The sequence below is a fragment of the Dermochelys coriacea genome, chromosome 1 (genome assembly GCF_009764565.3).
Source record: "Dermochelys coriacea isolate rDerCor1 chromosome 1, rDerCor1.pri.v4, whole genome shotgun sequence".
Classification (NCBI taxonomy): Eukaryota; Metazoa; Chordata; order Testudines; family Dermochelyidae; genus Dermochelys; species Dermochelys coriacea.
Window position 1 is genome coordinate 8240747 of NC_050068.2, and position 17131 is coordinate 8257877.

The 17131-nt window shown below is 41.0% G+C and overlaps 1 protein-coding gene across 1 annotated transcript in view; it reads right to left on the reverse strand.

Moving 5' to 3' along the window:
• Positions 1-17131, reverse strand: part of LOC119849263 (disintegrin and metalloproteinase domain-containing protein 20-like) — a 202866-nt gene that overhangs the window by 31650 nt on the left and 154085 nt on the right. The window contains exons 17-18 of the mRNA XM_043504014.1: positions 13213-13290; positions 6850-6961 (exon numbers count right to left, since the gene is read on the reverse strand). Coding sequence (XP_043359949.1) covers positions 6850-6961; positions 13213-13290 — 190 coding nt within the window. The remainder of the gene's footprint in view (positions 1-6849; positions 6962-13212; positions 13291-17131) is intronic.

A 17131-nucleotide genomic window follows, 5' to 3' on the forward strand; every position in this document is an offset into this window, starting at 1 on the left:
GGAGAAAGCCTACTCTACTATGCTCCTTTTTTCAGATGATGACAAAGCAGACCTTGGAATTGAAGAAGACTCCCTCTTCTCCTTTGCCAAGTTTCTGTTGGTCAGATCTGAGGACCGTTCACGTGGAGGAAGATAGAAATCAGCCACTACTGTTAATATCCTCTTTGGCCTGATGACGATCTAGGAACTGGAGCAGATAATGGGCCTGGAAAATACTGGATCCAGGAAAACACTTAGCTACATAATACTGGGCTTTGAAATAGAACCCGGAACTGATTCGAACTTCAAAGTCAGAACCATAAAGGTTATATCTGCATCAGAGAGATCCAATAAGTCTGACTGGTGGGATATAGCACTGCTAACAGTGCCCCTCTTCTCCCTCAGCTTCTGCTTCTTTGGAACTGATACAGATGGAATCAATATGTCTTTAGGTTCCCTGAAAGTTAACAGTCCTTTTCTATTTCCAGTGCCTTTGAAGCCCTGGCAGCTTTAGCTGAAGAATTGGAAATGAGCATCGACAAAGATCCCAATGATGTAGAACTCAGTCTTGCTAGAGGAGGCTACTAGAACTGAGTCAGGCCTCTTATTTTTCCTTTCTGATGAATGCCTGGAACTGGATGGCTTAGCAGCCAAGGCCTCCTTGAGCAACAGTATTTACAGTCTGGTCTGCCTGTTCTTGTGTGCACGGGAGTGGAAGTTCAGCAAATGAAACACCCAGAGGGAGAGTGCCCTTCTTCCAGGCACTTAAGACATATTACGTGTTCTTCTGATGCTGGAAAAACAGCAGGGCATGAAGCACATCTCTTAAAGCCCATACTCTTCTTCTACAGTTTTGCCATAACATAAGGAACTGACTTTACAGAGTATATTACACTATCTCTATTATCCTATACTTAAAACCACTTTATACTAAAGGCTACACTAAGAACAACAACTATAAACTAACAAGGCACTATAAATGGAGAAAACCCTGGATCCAAAGGACAGGAACAGTTCACTTCTGTCTGGTGGTGGGAAGGACCTGAGGGGATAGAGAGCACAGTGCCCTCTGACATAGTCTTACCCTCAGTTTTTAGTATAAAATAGGTGAGAGGGAGGAGTGAAGACACGTGTGCCATATCAGGCACTGCTTGGAGAAGGTTCTACTGTTGAGTACAAAGAGAGACTACCAGTAAGTGGGGATGTGCAGAATACACAAACAAAAACTAATTATTTCCCCAATTAATAGCAATCTGGAAACACTTAAGAAATTTCCTTACTAAACCCAGAAATAAATGAGTCAGCTCTCCAAAGACTGTTAAGAAGAAGCAACAATGCCTTTGTAAATGGCTACATAAATTTAAAGACACTTTAAGAATTAGTTAAGTTTAAAAAGACTATTTGAAAACTGAAAAATATTTATATAGAAAATAATGACAGGTTTCAGAGTAGCAGCCGTGTTAGTTTGTATCCGCAAAAAGAAAAAGGAGGACTTGTGACACCTTAGAGACTAACAAATTTATTTGAGCATAAGCTTTTGTGAGCTTATCCGATGAAGTGAGCTGTAGCTCATGAAAGCTTATGCTCAAATAAATTTTTTAGTCTCTAAGGTACCACAAGTCCTCCTTTTCTTTTTATATAGAAAATAAGGGTGTTTGGACTTATTTGCAATAGAATATAAATGCCTATTATACCCTGATGAAACTCAATGTATATCTCAGAAAATGGACTGAATAAAATAGTTATAATTCTAACTTTAAACGGTGTTCAGAGAATTCCCACCACAAAGAGAAAGGTAGTATAATTATCAAGTTCAGGAAAAATTACAACCCTACTGCACAAGTACTAGCAGATCACCATTCACTAGCTGAAATTGTTACCAAGACCAAACAATGAAGGTGTTGAGTGAATGAAAGGATTACAACAGAAAATTTTGAATCCAGCCTAGCCTGAAAGAGTTGTTTTCCTCCTTCCATGAAGTTACGGAAAGAGAAGGGTGTAAAAATCCTCAGAATTAAGCAAACTCTCTCTGCTCCTATCCTCAACTTTACAGCATTCACTATAGCCTCTCATCTCTGCTTAGCTTGTCTCTACAAGCAAGTCAGCTAAGAAGAAAACAGTCAAAGAGCAGCATCAGGAAGAAGCAACCTTCCAGTTCAGATGACACCATCATCAAGATTTCAACATGTATGGTGAAATGAAGTTGTAAAGCTCTGTCATGGGATTAAATTTAATGTTTTTCTTGTAATGATTTTAATGGTACTGAAATGCTATTCGACAGACAAGATGGGTGAGGTAATATATTTTATTGGACCAACTTCTGTGGGTGGAAGAGACAAGCTTTTGAGCTATGCAGAGCACTTCTTCAGGTCTGGGAAAGGTAGTACTTAGAGTGTCACAGCTAAATATAAGGTGGAACAGATGTTTTGCATAAGTAATTAACACATATTCTATGGGACCATTCAAGGTGAAGAAGCCCACTTTCTCTTTCACCAACAAAAATTGGTCCAATAAAAGATACTACTTTACTTCCTTGTCTCTAATATCCTGGGACCAACATGGCAACAACAATACTGCAAACATTGAAATTTTATTGTCATTTAAGATATAACAGTTTCTCCTGTTATTTAGCCTCTTGTGATGCTGTATGATTGAAATATGAACTCCCACATCATTGATATTGCCAATGTTAGACAATTGCAACAAATCTTGTACAAACCATGACATGTAAAGTGTCAATGGAAAAGTTGTGATTTGCTATGTACGATTATCCTGTTTATATGCATGTATCATTTTTGTATATGAAGCTATGAATATTGGCTATGCACTGGTATCTTACATATGTGCTGTATTCCTGGGTAACACACACTAGATAAGATATACGTCAAGGCTAGACAGCTTTGAGTTGATGGCCCATTAAAGACACTTAGCTCTCACAATGAGCCATAGAAGAAACTTATTCCCCCCACTTAGATCTTCTGACAGATGCCTCAGCCTCCAAGGGGCCAACAGGTACCCCCTGTGAGTCATCAAGCCATGTAAGGAATGTGATATGCTCATGTGACCTTGGACTCCTGTGATGTTCCCCTCTGGTGTTATCCGGACCGGTGATCTGCTAGGTCACTCCAAAACTCCTCGACTCTGGGAGCCAGCCTTACCCTGCTCTGCTGTGAGAACCCCCACTCCAAGGCTGTTCACGCACAGCCTCTGGCATGTAAGTGGCTCCTTGGACTGTGCAACCAAATGACACTAGCCAATATCTCCGGTCCCAGACACAACTCTAGGAACCTCCATCTTGCAGTGTCCAGTTATGCCTGCTGGACGCTGCAAGCTTATATAAGTTCATCAATTTAACAAAGAAATTGTTATATACCAGGCTTGTTATCCCAAGGGGAGTCTCTTACACGCTTCAAACCAAATGCACTGCTTCAGGGAGAATATAGTTAATAAATCTGTTTATTTAAATATAGATTTTAAGTGATTATAAAAGTCAAAGCAAAACAAGTCAGAGTGGTTACCAAAATAAAAGCACATACTCTAAACTCTCAACCCAGCAACTAGATTAAGCAGTTTTTCTCACCCCAGTGGATTTTGCAGTCCTTAATATACAGGTTTGTTCTCTAAACCAGGGCCAGTCTCCTGTTTTGGAGTCTTGTCTTCTTCTCAGTGTCTTGGTTGCTTGCAGCATAGATGGGGGCAGGAGAAGGGCCCAGCATGTGTCCATTCTATCTGTTTTAGACTCTCAATCCATGTTCTTTGGGAGCATAAGTCAAGCCTGGAGGGCATTGCTGAGTCTCTCCAAGCAAGGTTGAGCAATTCCTCTGGTGTGGCCTCATGCAGGTGAGTCATTGCATTGTAGCTCCCTTGCTGGACAATGGCTGTTGATGGATTGTTTAACACCCCGCCCAGGCGTTGGTTACTTTCCTTGCTGTTGCCTCTGGGGAGCTGATATCTGGCTGATTCCCCTATTTAGAGCATGCTTTAGTGACCACCATACAACACAATTCTCATAACTTCATATGCATTCATGATACACATATATAGATAGAGAAATGACTCTCAACAGATCATAACCTTTCCCCTAATACCTTAAAAGACATGCTTTATATGCAAGATCATGATTTTAGTTACTAAAGTATTGGTAGCCAAGAAATTATTGCGATACTGACCTGGCTAAGTGGCTGATCTCTTTGCATTAGAAGGACCCTATATGAGATGAAATTGGTTTTCAATAACCACTCATCATAGAGTCAACTGTCTGTGTGGTGAGATAAGGGCTAGAATGCCTAAGGAGACTGTATTTTGACTTCTTTTTAACTAATGTGGTGAGACAGAAGTTTACTTTGGTCACTGGGTTAGTATATCTAATAATAGAATAACTACCAGTTTAGTAAAAAGAAAAGGAGTACTTGTGGCACCTTAGAGACTAACAAATTTATTAGAGCATAAGCTTTCGTGAGCTACAGCTCACTGCATCCGATGAAGTGAGCTGTAGCTCACGAAAGCTTATGCTCGAATAAATTTGTTAGTCTCTAAGGTGCCACAAGTACTCCTTTTCTTTTTGCGAATACAGACTAACACGGCTGCTACTCTGAAACCTACCAGTTTAGTGCAAGTCTGCCCTATTTCTCAGCTGTTTGTCCTGAACCTGATATTCTCAGCTGTGACCCACTAAGGCACAGTGACACATATGTATTCCTGGATAGGAGACATAAATTAATATTGGTAAACAGAGAAAAAAAGTGGGATTTAATTTGGATTTAATATTTCATCAATTTGCCTCTTTCAGTGAAGCTCCTTGAATGACTTCTTTGAGGAACTGATTTAAATAGGTTTTTTTTTTTACTTCATAGCATGTAGTTAAGATTACTCACTTTTGCCTATTTATAACCTGTTATGTTATCCATTATAACTCAAAAAGGGCTCCTCTGCTCTTAAACAAAAGCCTTTTGCCCATCTATAAACTGTTTTATTATCTATGATACACTAAGACAAGGCTCACTCCCAATTTTGGGATATGAGGTACTTTAGCCCCCTCCAAGGGTAGACCAAGGGTAAACTCTGGAAAAGTGTAATGTCTGTCAAAGCTCTCCACAGAGAAACATATAGACAAGATTGTAAGTGAAGTAACCATTGTTTATTGTTTGTGTTCTCTTTTGGTTTTAATTTTTTCCCTTTCTTTAATAATAGTCATAGTTAATAATTATGATTATTTTGCTTGTCTTTAGTTGTGGTATCCTTTAAGGCCCAGCAAATAACCTCATGTGACTAAAACAGTGGGAGACATGTCCCTGAATTGATATTAAGAGAGAACTTTATTAAGATTTGGCCTATTATTTCTTATTACTCAAGACTATACAATTTTAGTCATTTTTAAGATGAAATTACTTGGTGCTCAACAACCTGGAACAGTCCTTTTTACCCCAGATGCACCCCAGAAATGGACTATATGTGGATAATCACTGGAAGAATTGGGGATATATGGGAATTCAGTGAGTTTACAAAAACTGTAAAGTAATAACCAGTTAAAAGGAATGGGTGACTACTAGGACTAGGGGATTTAGGATTATGGTAAGGTGGAGAAATGCTACATAAGGAAGAAGAAAAATTCAAAGGGTTTGGGTAGGAACCCCCTGTAAGGTAGGTTGGAAAAAAGTGCATCACCTTCTTTACACTACTCTTTTGCCTCTGGTGTCTATTTAGGGCCAGATTCTGATCCATTCATTCATGATGAATAGTACCTTAACTTCACAAGATCCTACTGATCCATTTGTGAAGTAAGCTGCTACTTGTGTAGCATTAGCATTTATATTATTTGGCAGTAATATAAGGCTACAGGCCTGTAACCTGTAAGACATGGGCTTCAGCAGTTAACATAAGGCTTGCAACCTATGAGCTGTGGCACAGATAAATGGCCTAAATGCCACTCCTAAGTTTTGGGGAACTGGAAATAGAGTGTGTAAGTGGGAATTTTGTCCATAATGATACCAGCCAACCACAGGAACATGAGCTAACACTGGCTTTTGGAGAGAACATCTGCAGATATCTGACCACAAGAGTGTCATAGCAACAAACTGATGTATATGATAATAAGTTGAGATCATTAGTATACTAACCAATAGGAGAAGGGCACCTTAACATTAGTAGGGTGAAGAAATACAGATAAGGAAGAGGGGAGAAACCCCTATTGAATATGCATTAGACATAGTGGCATCAGTGTAACATATTATAAAAGTTGCATCCAAGCCTGTGTGTGGGAGGAGAGAGAGGTGTAGCCCTTGAGAAGTGCCAGGATGATGGCCACTGGAGATGATGAGGAACATGATGGTGATGAGGAAGATTATGGTTAACATTTCATGCTGTTCTTCCAGGGATGGTGTGAGTATATGGATGTTCAGATGTACATTCTGTATTATCTCTATTCACTTTACTGGGTTTTTGTGTTTGTAACTTTGCTAAATCTATTAATAAATTATTGTAGAATAGTGAGTAGAATAGTTGCAATTGTGCACATCGGGGCTCTCAACTATACAGTAATTTTAATAATAATGGGCTTGATCTTGGAACAAAAACCTGTCAAATCTCAGAGTGATAACTGGGAATTCTTAAGTAATCAATATAATTTATATGTAATGTATGGATTGGGCTACACTTGGTATGAGTAAAGATATCAGAATCAGGCCTTTTGAGTGTTATATAAGTAAAGACTTCCAGCTCCTTTCAAGGGCAGCTCCAACTGACCACATTGCTGTAGTATAGAGGTGTGGGTGACAGCTGCAAAGACCACATTAGAATACAGGTCATAGATTCCTGGCTTGAGACTGAAAAACAGGATAAAATATAGAGCGCTTAGTTTTTCACAGCACTTACTAGCGGTAGTCGGAGGGGGTCCACTGTCAACACTTCCTCCAAATCCTTTTAATGTACAGTCTGGAGGGGCCCAACCAAAATTACAATGGCAGTTTTTCTTACTGTTGCACATCTGAAATAGATTAAGGGTATAAATAACATGAACCAAATGAGCAATCTGATGAAAATACAGCCTTCCTGAGCTCTTGGTGCAATCTTATTGCCCTGTACTGTATGGCATCACATACTAAATAAAAGATAGAATGGTAGTTTCTTATCTGCTATTTTAGGTTTCTCCAAGTCTTTTGACAGGAGCACCAAGATAACTAGTTACCCAGAGTCTCCATCTTTGGCAGGAGGAGTTTGGTTTATTAGTGTGCAATCTTTATCATCTAGTGGCTGACCAAAAGATCTAAAAATTGAACCAACTTCTCTAACTACTTAAATCAGTTCTCCTTCAGTTTAACTTCATTAGGGCTGTATTTCGCAGTGTTATCAAAACCTCTAGTGAAATCATGTGGAAAGCCCCAAGAGGAAAGATAGGAAGCTACAAAGCAACAGCAGATTGCATATTTCTTCCTTCTCTCTGGCTTGCAATATAAAAAGTAGAGATCTGGGCATATTTATCTTGGAGGAGTATGTTTTACCTTCAGAGCCAGGGGAAGCTGGCTTTATTAACCTGTAGGTCTTGAACTCCAATTTCAGCCAAGTAAATGCTACTGTTTGTATTTTTGCACTGCTCCATCTAGTGCTAGAAATGCAACTTGGAAATCAGGAGTTGGCTCATTGACTGATGTAAGGTAAAGAAGGAGCCATGGGATTATAAAACAGGTTTTCTATTTCTAGGTGTAAATCAAGGACAGGTTGGGCTCCCCTTGTGTTGGTGCACAAATACGTGATAAATGCCCCAGAGAGCTTGGTTAGAACTTGGTTGAGCTCAGGTTAATACTCAGTAGTACAGCGACCTCGGGTCAGGCCAAAAATCAGCCAGATGGTTTTTATATTGTAGAAATAAGTTTTAAAAAAAATTCTTATTAAAGGTACTTCTTGAATTTTTGTTACTAGAATTTCATAAAACACATTTATTTTTCTCAAAGTTAACAATTAAAATCTCTCCATTCCCTTTCATCAGAACAGCCAAATATTCTGGGGCCCCCTTTCTTGAAGGGATTAAAGAAGAGAGTGGTTGTCCCATTTCCAGGCTCCAATCCACACACAAAATCCTTTCCTCTCTATTTGGACAGAAGCCGTGCTGCTTCTTCCCAGGAGCATGGCTTCTTACTGAAACCTTTAATTTCTTATGGCTTCGTCTGTCAGTACCATTCAGCTAGCTAATGTGCTACAGCCCTCAAGTCTTCTCCTCAAGCCTGACACTTAAAGTGATCTTTATAGGCTGGGCTTTTCACTCAGCCCACTGAAGAGTTTAACTCCCTCACAGTCCAGCTAAGACGAAGGCACATACATCCTGGGCTTCTTGTCCCAGCTTCCCATTTGTGTGTATGTGTTTGATTTAAATAATAATTGCATCTGTGGTCTGCACAGATCACCTTACAGATGGGCATCTGACTGTTAGACTCCAACTCCTGAGAATGTCAGTTCTCAGGCTGAACCCTGTCTAGCTGGTAGGAGGTTAAGTTTATGGACTGACTGTGTCATGTTGCTTTTTAACGAGATTCACAGTTCCATTAGTAGCTACTACAGGAGCTCTCCTTTATCTCAAGCAGTACAGACTTGGATTTTTGGAGCCAAAGGATCAGGGTTCTAGCTCCTGCTCCCCAAGTCTTATAGCTGTGTCTAATAGGTATCCTATCTAGTCTGTACCATGCTGGAACTTTGGACAACTTATCAGGAACCCCAGTGACTCCACTGCCATTGAGGAGATGATATTTAAAACTTTCCTTCAGTGATGCACATAGTTATTGCATGTCACTGGAAGTTGAGGACAAGTTAAAATCTTCCTGTTTCTCAATGTCAGTCATTGCAAAAGAATTTGAAATAACTATGTTAATCTCTTCCTGATTCCTCACATTAATTTTGTTGTATAAGCTAAACTACTACCTACAGTTAATAGCCTTTCATCATACATAGCAAATTTCCCCTTTAGTTAGCATGGGATAGATTCAGTCTTACTGAGAAGAGTGTTGTCAGATGTTTGGCTGTGTGCGTGTTCTCCCATGTGTTTTACTGTGTGCTGTCCCAGCTCTGCGCAGACAGCCAGCACAGCAAACTTCAAGCGAACCACCCAATAAATCTACAGACTTGGCTCATAGGGAAGGCACTTGGTTAAGTTTATTGCCGATGAAGCACAGTGATAATGCCGCGGCTCAATGGTTACAGGTACACTAACACATGTATGCTTGTGACAATCGACCAGCTCAGGTAGTGGCAGGACTTTCCACTAGCTCCTAGGCCAGATAAAGACAGTCCCTCTGAGATGCATCTTTATACACCAATACAAACAAGTTACGTATCACCCATAATGTATCAGAGTGCCACCCATTGCCTTGTACCTGTAGGTTAGATGAAAACATCTATATTTATTATGCTGTCATCCTGACCTTATGTCAAGGTTCCCTCCCCACTCTGAACTCTAGGGTACAGATGTGGGGACCTGCATGAAAGACCCCCTAAGCTTATTTCTAGCAGCTTAGTCTAAAAACTTCCCCAAGGCACAAATCCTTCCTTGTCCTTGGATGTATCTAACATGCCTTGCCTTATTTACATATTCTTTTTGCAATATTGAGACTCATTTTAGGATGATTTTAGGAGAAGGAGTTTTCTGACCTGATGCTTCTCTGCTTCCCCAGAGAACACACAACGCAGAGCACAAACAAAGCCTCCCCCCCAGATTTGAAAGTATCTTCTTTCCCCATTGGTCCTTTTGGTCCAGGTGCCAACCAGGTTATTTGAGCTTCTTAACCCCTTACAGGTAAGCAAGAATTCTAGGCTACCCTTAGCTATAGGTTTATGACACCTTATCCTTAAGATGTTCCTGTTATCTTTGGGGAATGTGTTTTTCAGGGTGTTCTTGTGCCACCCTTCTGGAATGTGCTTGCTTAAGTGTTTTGTACCTAGCACCTCTTAGGAATATGTGTTTTTACAATATGAACCCTATGCTTGCCACATTCTGTGAGCAGGGCCTGCCTCTTACTCACAACTTAACTTTGCTTCTACTTTAGGCTTCAGGCCTCATATCAGGCCTCTGATGCATGGGCTTATGTTTCAGGCCCTCTTCCTACTGCAGCGAGGAAGTTTTTTCTGAGGTTTCCCATTCTGCTGACACGCTGGAGCCCTTCAGTCTCTTCACTAAGTAAGTGACAGAACAAGGGCTGTTTGTCATAGAACTGCCATAAAATACAGGGTTTGTAAACATTCCTATGAAATTCATCTATAAATGCCTAAGTTCACAGGCCTCAAGTTCTATCTTTTTCTTGTTGAAAAAGGGATGAAAATTGGGGAGAAAACAAAAGACATTATAGAAGAGGAGAAATGGTTGAATGTGAATGAGAAGCCTACTCAGAAGGAATAAAATCAAGTATTTTGCACCATTCATCTAAGGAGCTCCAAGGACTTTAGTTAACAGAGATTTGCAAGTCTCATGCCCTTCTGTGAGGAATATGGGTAATACTGTATCCATCAGTAAACCAAGGAATCAGAGGGAGAGATATATATATCAGAGGGATAAATACAGGAGAGGGAGAGGAATTATTTCAGCTCAGTACCAATGTGGACACAAGAACAAATGGGTATAAACTGGCCACCAGGAAGTTTAGACTTGAAATCAGACGAAGATTTTTAATCATCAGAGGAGTGAAGTTTTGGAATAACCTTCCAAGGGAAGCAGTGAGGGCAAAAGATCTATCTGGTTTTAAGATTCTACTCGATAAGTTTATGGAGGAGATGGTATGATGGGATAATGGGATTTTGGTAAGTAATTGATCTTTAAATATTCAGGGTAAATAGGCCAAATCCCCTGAGATGGGATATTAGATGGATGGGATCTGAGTTACTATAGAAAATTCTTTCCTGGGTATCTGGCTGGTGAATCTTGCCCATATGCTCAGGGTTTAGCTGATTGCCATATTTGGGGTTGGGAAGGAATTTTCCTCCAGGGCAGATTGGAGAGGCCCTGGAGGTTTTTCGTCTTCCTCTGTAGCATGGGGCATGGTTGACTTGAGGGAGGCTTCTCTGCTCCTTGAAGTCTTTGAACCATGATTTAAGGACTTCAATAGCTCAGACATGGGTGAGGTTTTTCATAGGAGTGGGTGGGTGAGATTCTGTGGTCTGCGCTGTGCAGGAGGTCGGACTAGATGATCAGAATGGTCCCTTCTGACCGTAGTATCTATGAATCCCAGGTAACAATGATGGTCAAAAATGTTTTATCACCACCTTCTGCTGGCCTGGATATTATGACCTTTGCTGTCAGATGGGGATCTCAGCTCAGGTTTTGGCTGAGCAAAGTGAAGTGGCCCTATACACAACCACACAGTACTTCTCTTCCTTCCTCTCTCTGTGTGTGTGTGCAGCCTCTCCAAAGTCTGCCCCATGTTTGTTGTGGGGGAGGAAGAAACAAGCTGTCTGTCCATCCCAGGGGAGAAAAAGATCCTTGGGGGCAGGGGGAGAAAGAGGAGACACACACCAAACCCCAACCACAGGGGTTGGGAGCAGGGAAGGCAGAGCATAGAGGGTAATACAGAGCCCCTGGTATGAGGAAAGGGGCTGGGAGGTTGCAGGGATTTTCTGCAATAAAGGTGGATTGGAAGGTGGCACAAGGAGCTTATAGGGAGAAACAGAAGATGTGAACTGGTGGATTCTTACCTGGCCAGGGTGTTAGGCAGATAAACATTAATGTACTTATACTGAAAAAGGCATATAGAGTATTTAGTTTTTTACCCCCCAATCAGTGTTTTGTCTTCTCCTAACCGTTTCTGGAGCTGTTTTCCCCTATGTACTTGTAGGAATATAGACCTGGTAAACTAGGATTTTAAACTGAGTTTGGATGTTAGTGCAAGTGATAAGCCCAAAACATGTGACCAAAAAGAATGAGAAGTGGAGAATGTGAAATGAGAAGAAATGGTGTTTGTGTTAAATTTATACAGATCCTTGAAATACCAGTATTATCTTATGTAAGGTTTAGGTCAGATGCAGTAAATAATTCTTTAAAAATAAAGAAAACATGGTTATTTGGGTACCAGGTGCAGTAAATAATTGATTGTCTCTTCTTTAAATTATAAAGAACTGCTTAATCCAGTAGCTAGGGAGAAATACAGTAAAATAAGATAAGAAGAAAACCTGGAAGAGAGGGGGTCCAGCCATTAAACTTGTCTCAACCAGTCCAGAGGTCAGGGTTCAGCCATAAACTGACTCATCAGGCTTTAGCTAAGGTCTGATTATAATCAAGTGCTGTCATTGATGGTTATGTTATAAAAGGCAAAATGTTAGGGGTTCCCCTTTGTCACTGCTTTTTCTTATTCCTCTGCAGTCATGCCAAGATAGAAAGGTTTTCTCCCAAGCTTGATCCTATTGTGCATATATGAGCAATGCTTATAATTATATTGTCACTAAAATATAATATGCTGGTATTTGTATTTTGAATATAATCAACACCAAGTGGTCGTTAGACTAATAAAGGAATACTTATGTGCACACTACATCATGGTGAACCTTAGTAAATGTATTAGGAAAATTATTTCCAACAGCCCTGCTTCAGCATTCCAGTCTTTTAGAGTGTCACCACACCTTTCTCTCCCTCCTTGGAATGATCTGGGTCATACTTATATAGGTCCAGAACACTCCCATACCCATTAGCCTCTGAGGGGACTTCTTAATTGGAGTCAGTGACTTGTTCCCCCCCCCCCACACACACACTATGTAGCAGTTCATTCTAACAGAGGGATACAAGACTGTGCAAGCAATAAACTTGGCCTACAGAAGCAATGAAGCGTGCAATCCTCTAAATCCTATCCTTGTTTGCTCCAAGATGCATTAGTGTAATGTGCTCCAAGTACGCCTATTCCTGAAGGCCCCAGAAAACCTTTATCTTGTGCTATGAGAACATAACACCTGAATTTCTTGTTCTGCTTTAACTCACCAACTGACTGTAAATGCAACATATAGAAAAAAAATTAGCAATAAAATCCAAAATGGCATGAGATCTAGCTATTTTGCAGCTCTGACTGTATCGTGTCATATGTGGCTTTTCATCAAATGATGTATAGTTGATAAGATTCTGCCTTCAAAATAGTTTAATTACTGCTTTTCAAGATCTTGTCTGACTAAAATAATCTTAAGTCTAATGTGAAGCATCGCTGCTAAGAGACTAAGTTCAGTGTTCTACATATTATACTCTGAAATTCTGAGAATGTTAAAATCTTTACTACTTACCCCTCTGTTACTGCATTTTGTATAATTACAATCGTAATCCAGAGTTTTTATATTGACACATGTCCTATTTATACATATCTGTAAAAGTTCAGAAATAAATATACATTAGATAATAGAATGGCACTAGGAAAGCCTGTATTCTTACTGGTTATTCGATGAGGAAGCCACACTATAGGTCAAAAAGAATGGTTAATGGTAAATAACTTTTTTTCAGATTTTCTTAGCACAGTGTGATCTTGGCAGCACAGTCAAAACCCTCTAGAAAATAGGAAGCATTAAGGTCATGCATGTGTTCATTTGCAGAACAGAGTTACCTCTACTTCTTCAGAATCCGTATCAGAATCCGAATTCTGAAGACGTGGCAAGGGTGAACTATATGGGCATTCTACTCAAAGAGTCAGTTTCTGGCAAATAGCACTTCTCCTTTAAGTATTTTTAGTGTAAAGCCTTGCACTACTGCTGTCTTGAAGCAGGCATCAGCTGCCAAGTTAAGAGAGTAATGCTGGATGAATGCATCAATTGAGTTTTAAGGAGCAGCCATACATGGTAACAGCTAAAAGTCATCCACAGCCTCTTGACTACTGCAACATCTATTTCTAGCATCTTGCAGAGCTCCCCATCAATTCAAAAGCATCATCCTAGCTCAATTTTCTGACCATATAACCCTCCTCCTCCGTATTCTTTTACTGGCTCACCCTTTATTCATTGCATTGCATTTAAAATTCCTTACCTTCACCTGTTACCCTGTCACCTTGTCAGATTTAATCATTTTTGGCCACTATTTCCAGCATTACTTGATAGAAAACTAGTCTGTCATTTTATATCCTATGCCTTTTGAAGGATTAAGGAAAATTCCTGCTGGGGAGATTCCCAATGAGCAGCTGCTCAAGAGAGCATCTAGAGTATCAAATGGACATTTAGGATTATGATTTATGCTTTATAAATAGGCCCTAACAAATTCATGGTCCACTTTGGTCAATTTCAGAGTCATAAAAGTTTTAAAATAGTAAATTTCATGATTTCAGCTATTTAAATATGAAATTTCATGTTTTTGTAATTATAGGGGTCCTGACTCAAAAAAGGACAGGGGCGGGGGGTTTTGCAAGGTTATTGTAGTGATGGTTGTTGTACTGCTATCCTTACTTCTGCACTGCTGCAGGCGGCTGTGCTGCCTTCGGAGCTGGATGGCCAGAGACTAGTGGCTGCTGGCCTTGAGCCCATCTCTAAAGGCAGAGTTGCTGCCAGCAGCAGTGCAGAAGTAAGGGTGGCACAGTATGGTATTGCCACCCTTACTTCTGTGCTGCTGCCTGAAGAGCTGGGCCCTCAGTCAGCAGTCACAGCTCTCTGGCCTCACAGCTCTGAAGGCAGTGCAGAAGTAAGGATCCTCCCTAAAATAACCTTGTGACCCCCCTGCAACTTCCTTTTGGGTCAGGTCCTCCAATTTGAGAAGCTCTGGTCTCTCCCATGAAATTGGTATAGTATAGGGTAAAAGCACACAAAAGACCAGATTTCACAGGGGGAGGGGAGGAACCAGACTTCATGGTCCATGACACATTTTTCATGGCCGTTAATTTGGCAGGGCCCTATTTATAAAATGGATGCATAGTTGAAAATCATATGGGGAAGTGAGAGCAAAGAGCTGAGTAACAACTGGATCAGATGGGGGCATCAACCTGAAATTCCTAGGATGATGGTGGTAAACTGAAATGAGAGGGAAAAAAGGGTGGATCTGGCATCAAAATACAGATTTTATTTGATGCTGTTGGGGAGAAAAGTTACCAGTTCAGAAGTTAAAGACGTTGTGCAGAAGGAGAGGTCACTCGCTTTGTCGGTAACTGCGCCTTTGATTGGAGATATTTGGTAGCAGTACCAATTTGGCCCACTCATGCACTCCAGACTTCCTTGTGCCCTGTACTGAGGATATATAGAGCTGTGCTAGTGAACTTCCCTCAGTTCCTTTTCTACCATGAAGTCTCAGAAGACGAAACTCTGAAGCAAAGGGGAAGGAAGGAGGATAATGGAGCATCCATAGGGAAACATCTGAAAGAACTGCAGTTACTGCACAAGGTAGTAACCTCTCCTTTCAGAAGTGTGCCTGAGAATGCTTGAATTTACAGATTCCTGAGCACTATCCCTGGAAAGAGCTTTGGATTGGAGTCCAACACTGAGGACACAACTTAGTTGTCAATTGCAGCATGTGATCTGGCTGTGTGAATCAAGGCATAGTGTTGGCTGCTGCTCTACAAGTTTCCGCCACTAGAACATTGTTCAAGAGTGCTAGAGAAGTAGACTGGGATCTTGTAGAATGAGCTAATACCTCAGAAGACATCCACCTTGAGAGTCTTTGAATGGACATGGTGGATTCCCTGAATCTGTCTGTAAATTAAACAAAACAGTTTGGGAATCTTTCAAAAGGGTTTAGTTTTGTCCAGACAGAAGACTGATGCCTTTCTGACATCCAAAGTGTAGAGAACAATTTCCTCCCTGGTCTGGTCTGATTTCAGGAAAGGAAACTGGAAGATGAATAGTCAGGTTAATATGGAATTCAGAAAATGTGTTTGGGAGAAACTTGGGATATGGTTGTAATGAACCTTTCTTCCTGAATACTGTAATGGGAGGGACGGCAATTAAATCCCCCCCATTGACAGGGTTCCCTCTCTGCTCATGGCACCTCCTGCTTGTTGCTCTGGAGATTAGCTCAGTCTCTCAGCTGCATCCTCTTCAGCGCTCTCTCCACCCGTCTTCTCTCCATATGTGGCCTCTCTTGCTCTTGGTGCTGCTGCTTCAGATCCATGGCTTGGTACTCCATCCAGGTTACCAAGTCCCTCCCCTTCTGGGGACAATCACAATCTTTACGGATGAGCTATCTGGCAGGCATCTTCAGTGCTCCAAACCACTACCCAGTGTCCGGTAGGGGTACCCAAGTCCACCCTCTATACTGGGTTCCATCACAGGGACCCTATAACATGCAGCCTAGGCCTATACTGCCTGTGACCTTGCTGCTGTTTCCCTGAGCTTTTTCCTAGTCTCATGGCCCTCACAGACCGAGTACAAGCTCTTGAAACCAGAGTGCCTAAACGGGAGGAGTTAAGGGAGACAAAGTACACAGATGAGACTTTCTGGGACACTGTAGAGTGATCCCAGCTCCAGTCTGACAACCTTTGTGCTGCTGAGGAGGATGAAAGTCTTGGAGAAGAACATCAAACTGGAGCAGAGGGAAATGATCCCATAGTTGGGACTCTCCTTTCATATCATGGTATCCTCTAGCACTGAGGATACCTCTTGGGAGGGAATCTCAGTTATTAGGAAGAGACAGGTAATAATAATGGGGGATTCAATCATTAGAAACATAGATAGTTGGCTCTGTGATGACTGGGAAAATCATATGGTGAACTGCCCGCTGGGTGTGAAGGCTGTGGATTTCTCAAGACATCTAGACAGATGTATGTACAGTGCTGGTGGTCCTGGTATATTTATTAATAATATATGGAAATGAGGAAAGAGGGCTGGGAGGCCACATTTAGGATGCTAGGTATGAGACTGAAGTCCAAGATCTCCATGGTAGCATTGTCTGAAATGCTTCCAGTTCCACATGCAGGGTCAGTTACACAGGCAGAACGGAAGGGTGTCAATACATGGATGACAGGTTTCAGAGTAGCAGTCATGTCTGTATCCGCAAAAAGAAAAGGAGTACTTGTGGCACCTTAGAGATGAACAAATTTATTTGAGCATAAGCTTTCATGAGCTACAGCTCACTTCAATCAGATGCATGCAGATGATCATATAGGGAGCAGGGGTTTAGGTTTATTAGGAACTAGGGAATCTTTGGGGAAAGGGGGAGCCTATCCAGAAAAGATGGGTGCCACCTAAACCAAAACTGATCTGAATTGCTGGCATTTAAAATTATCAAGGTTGCAGA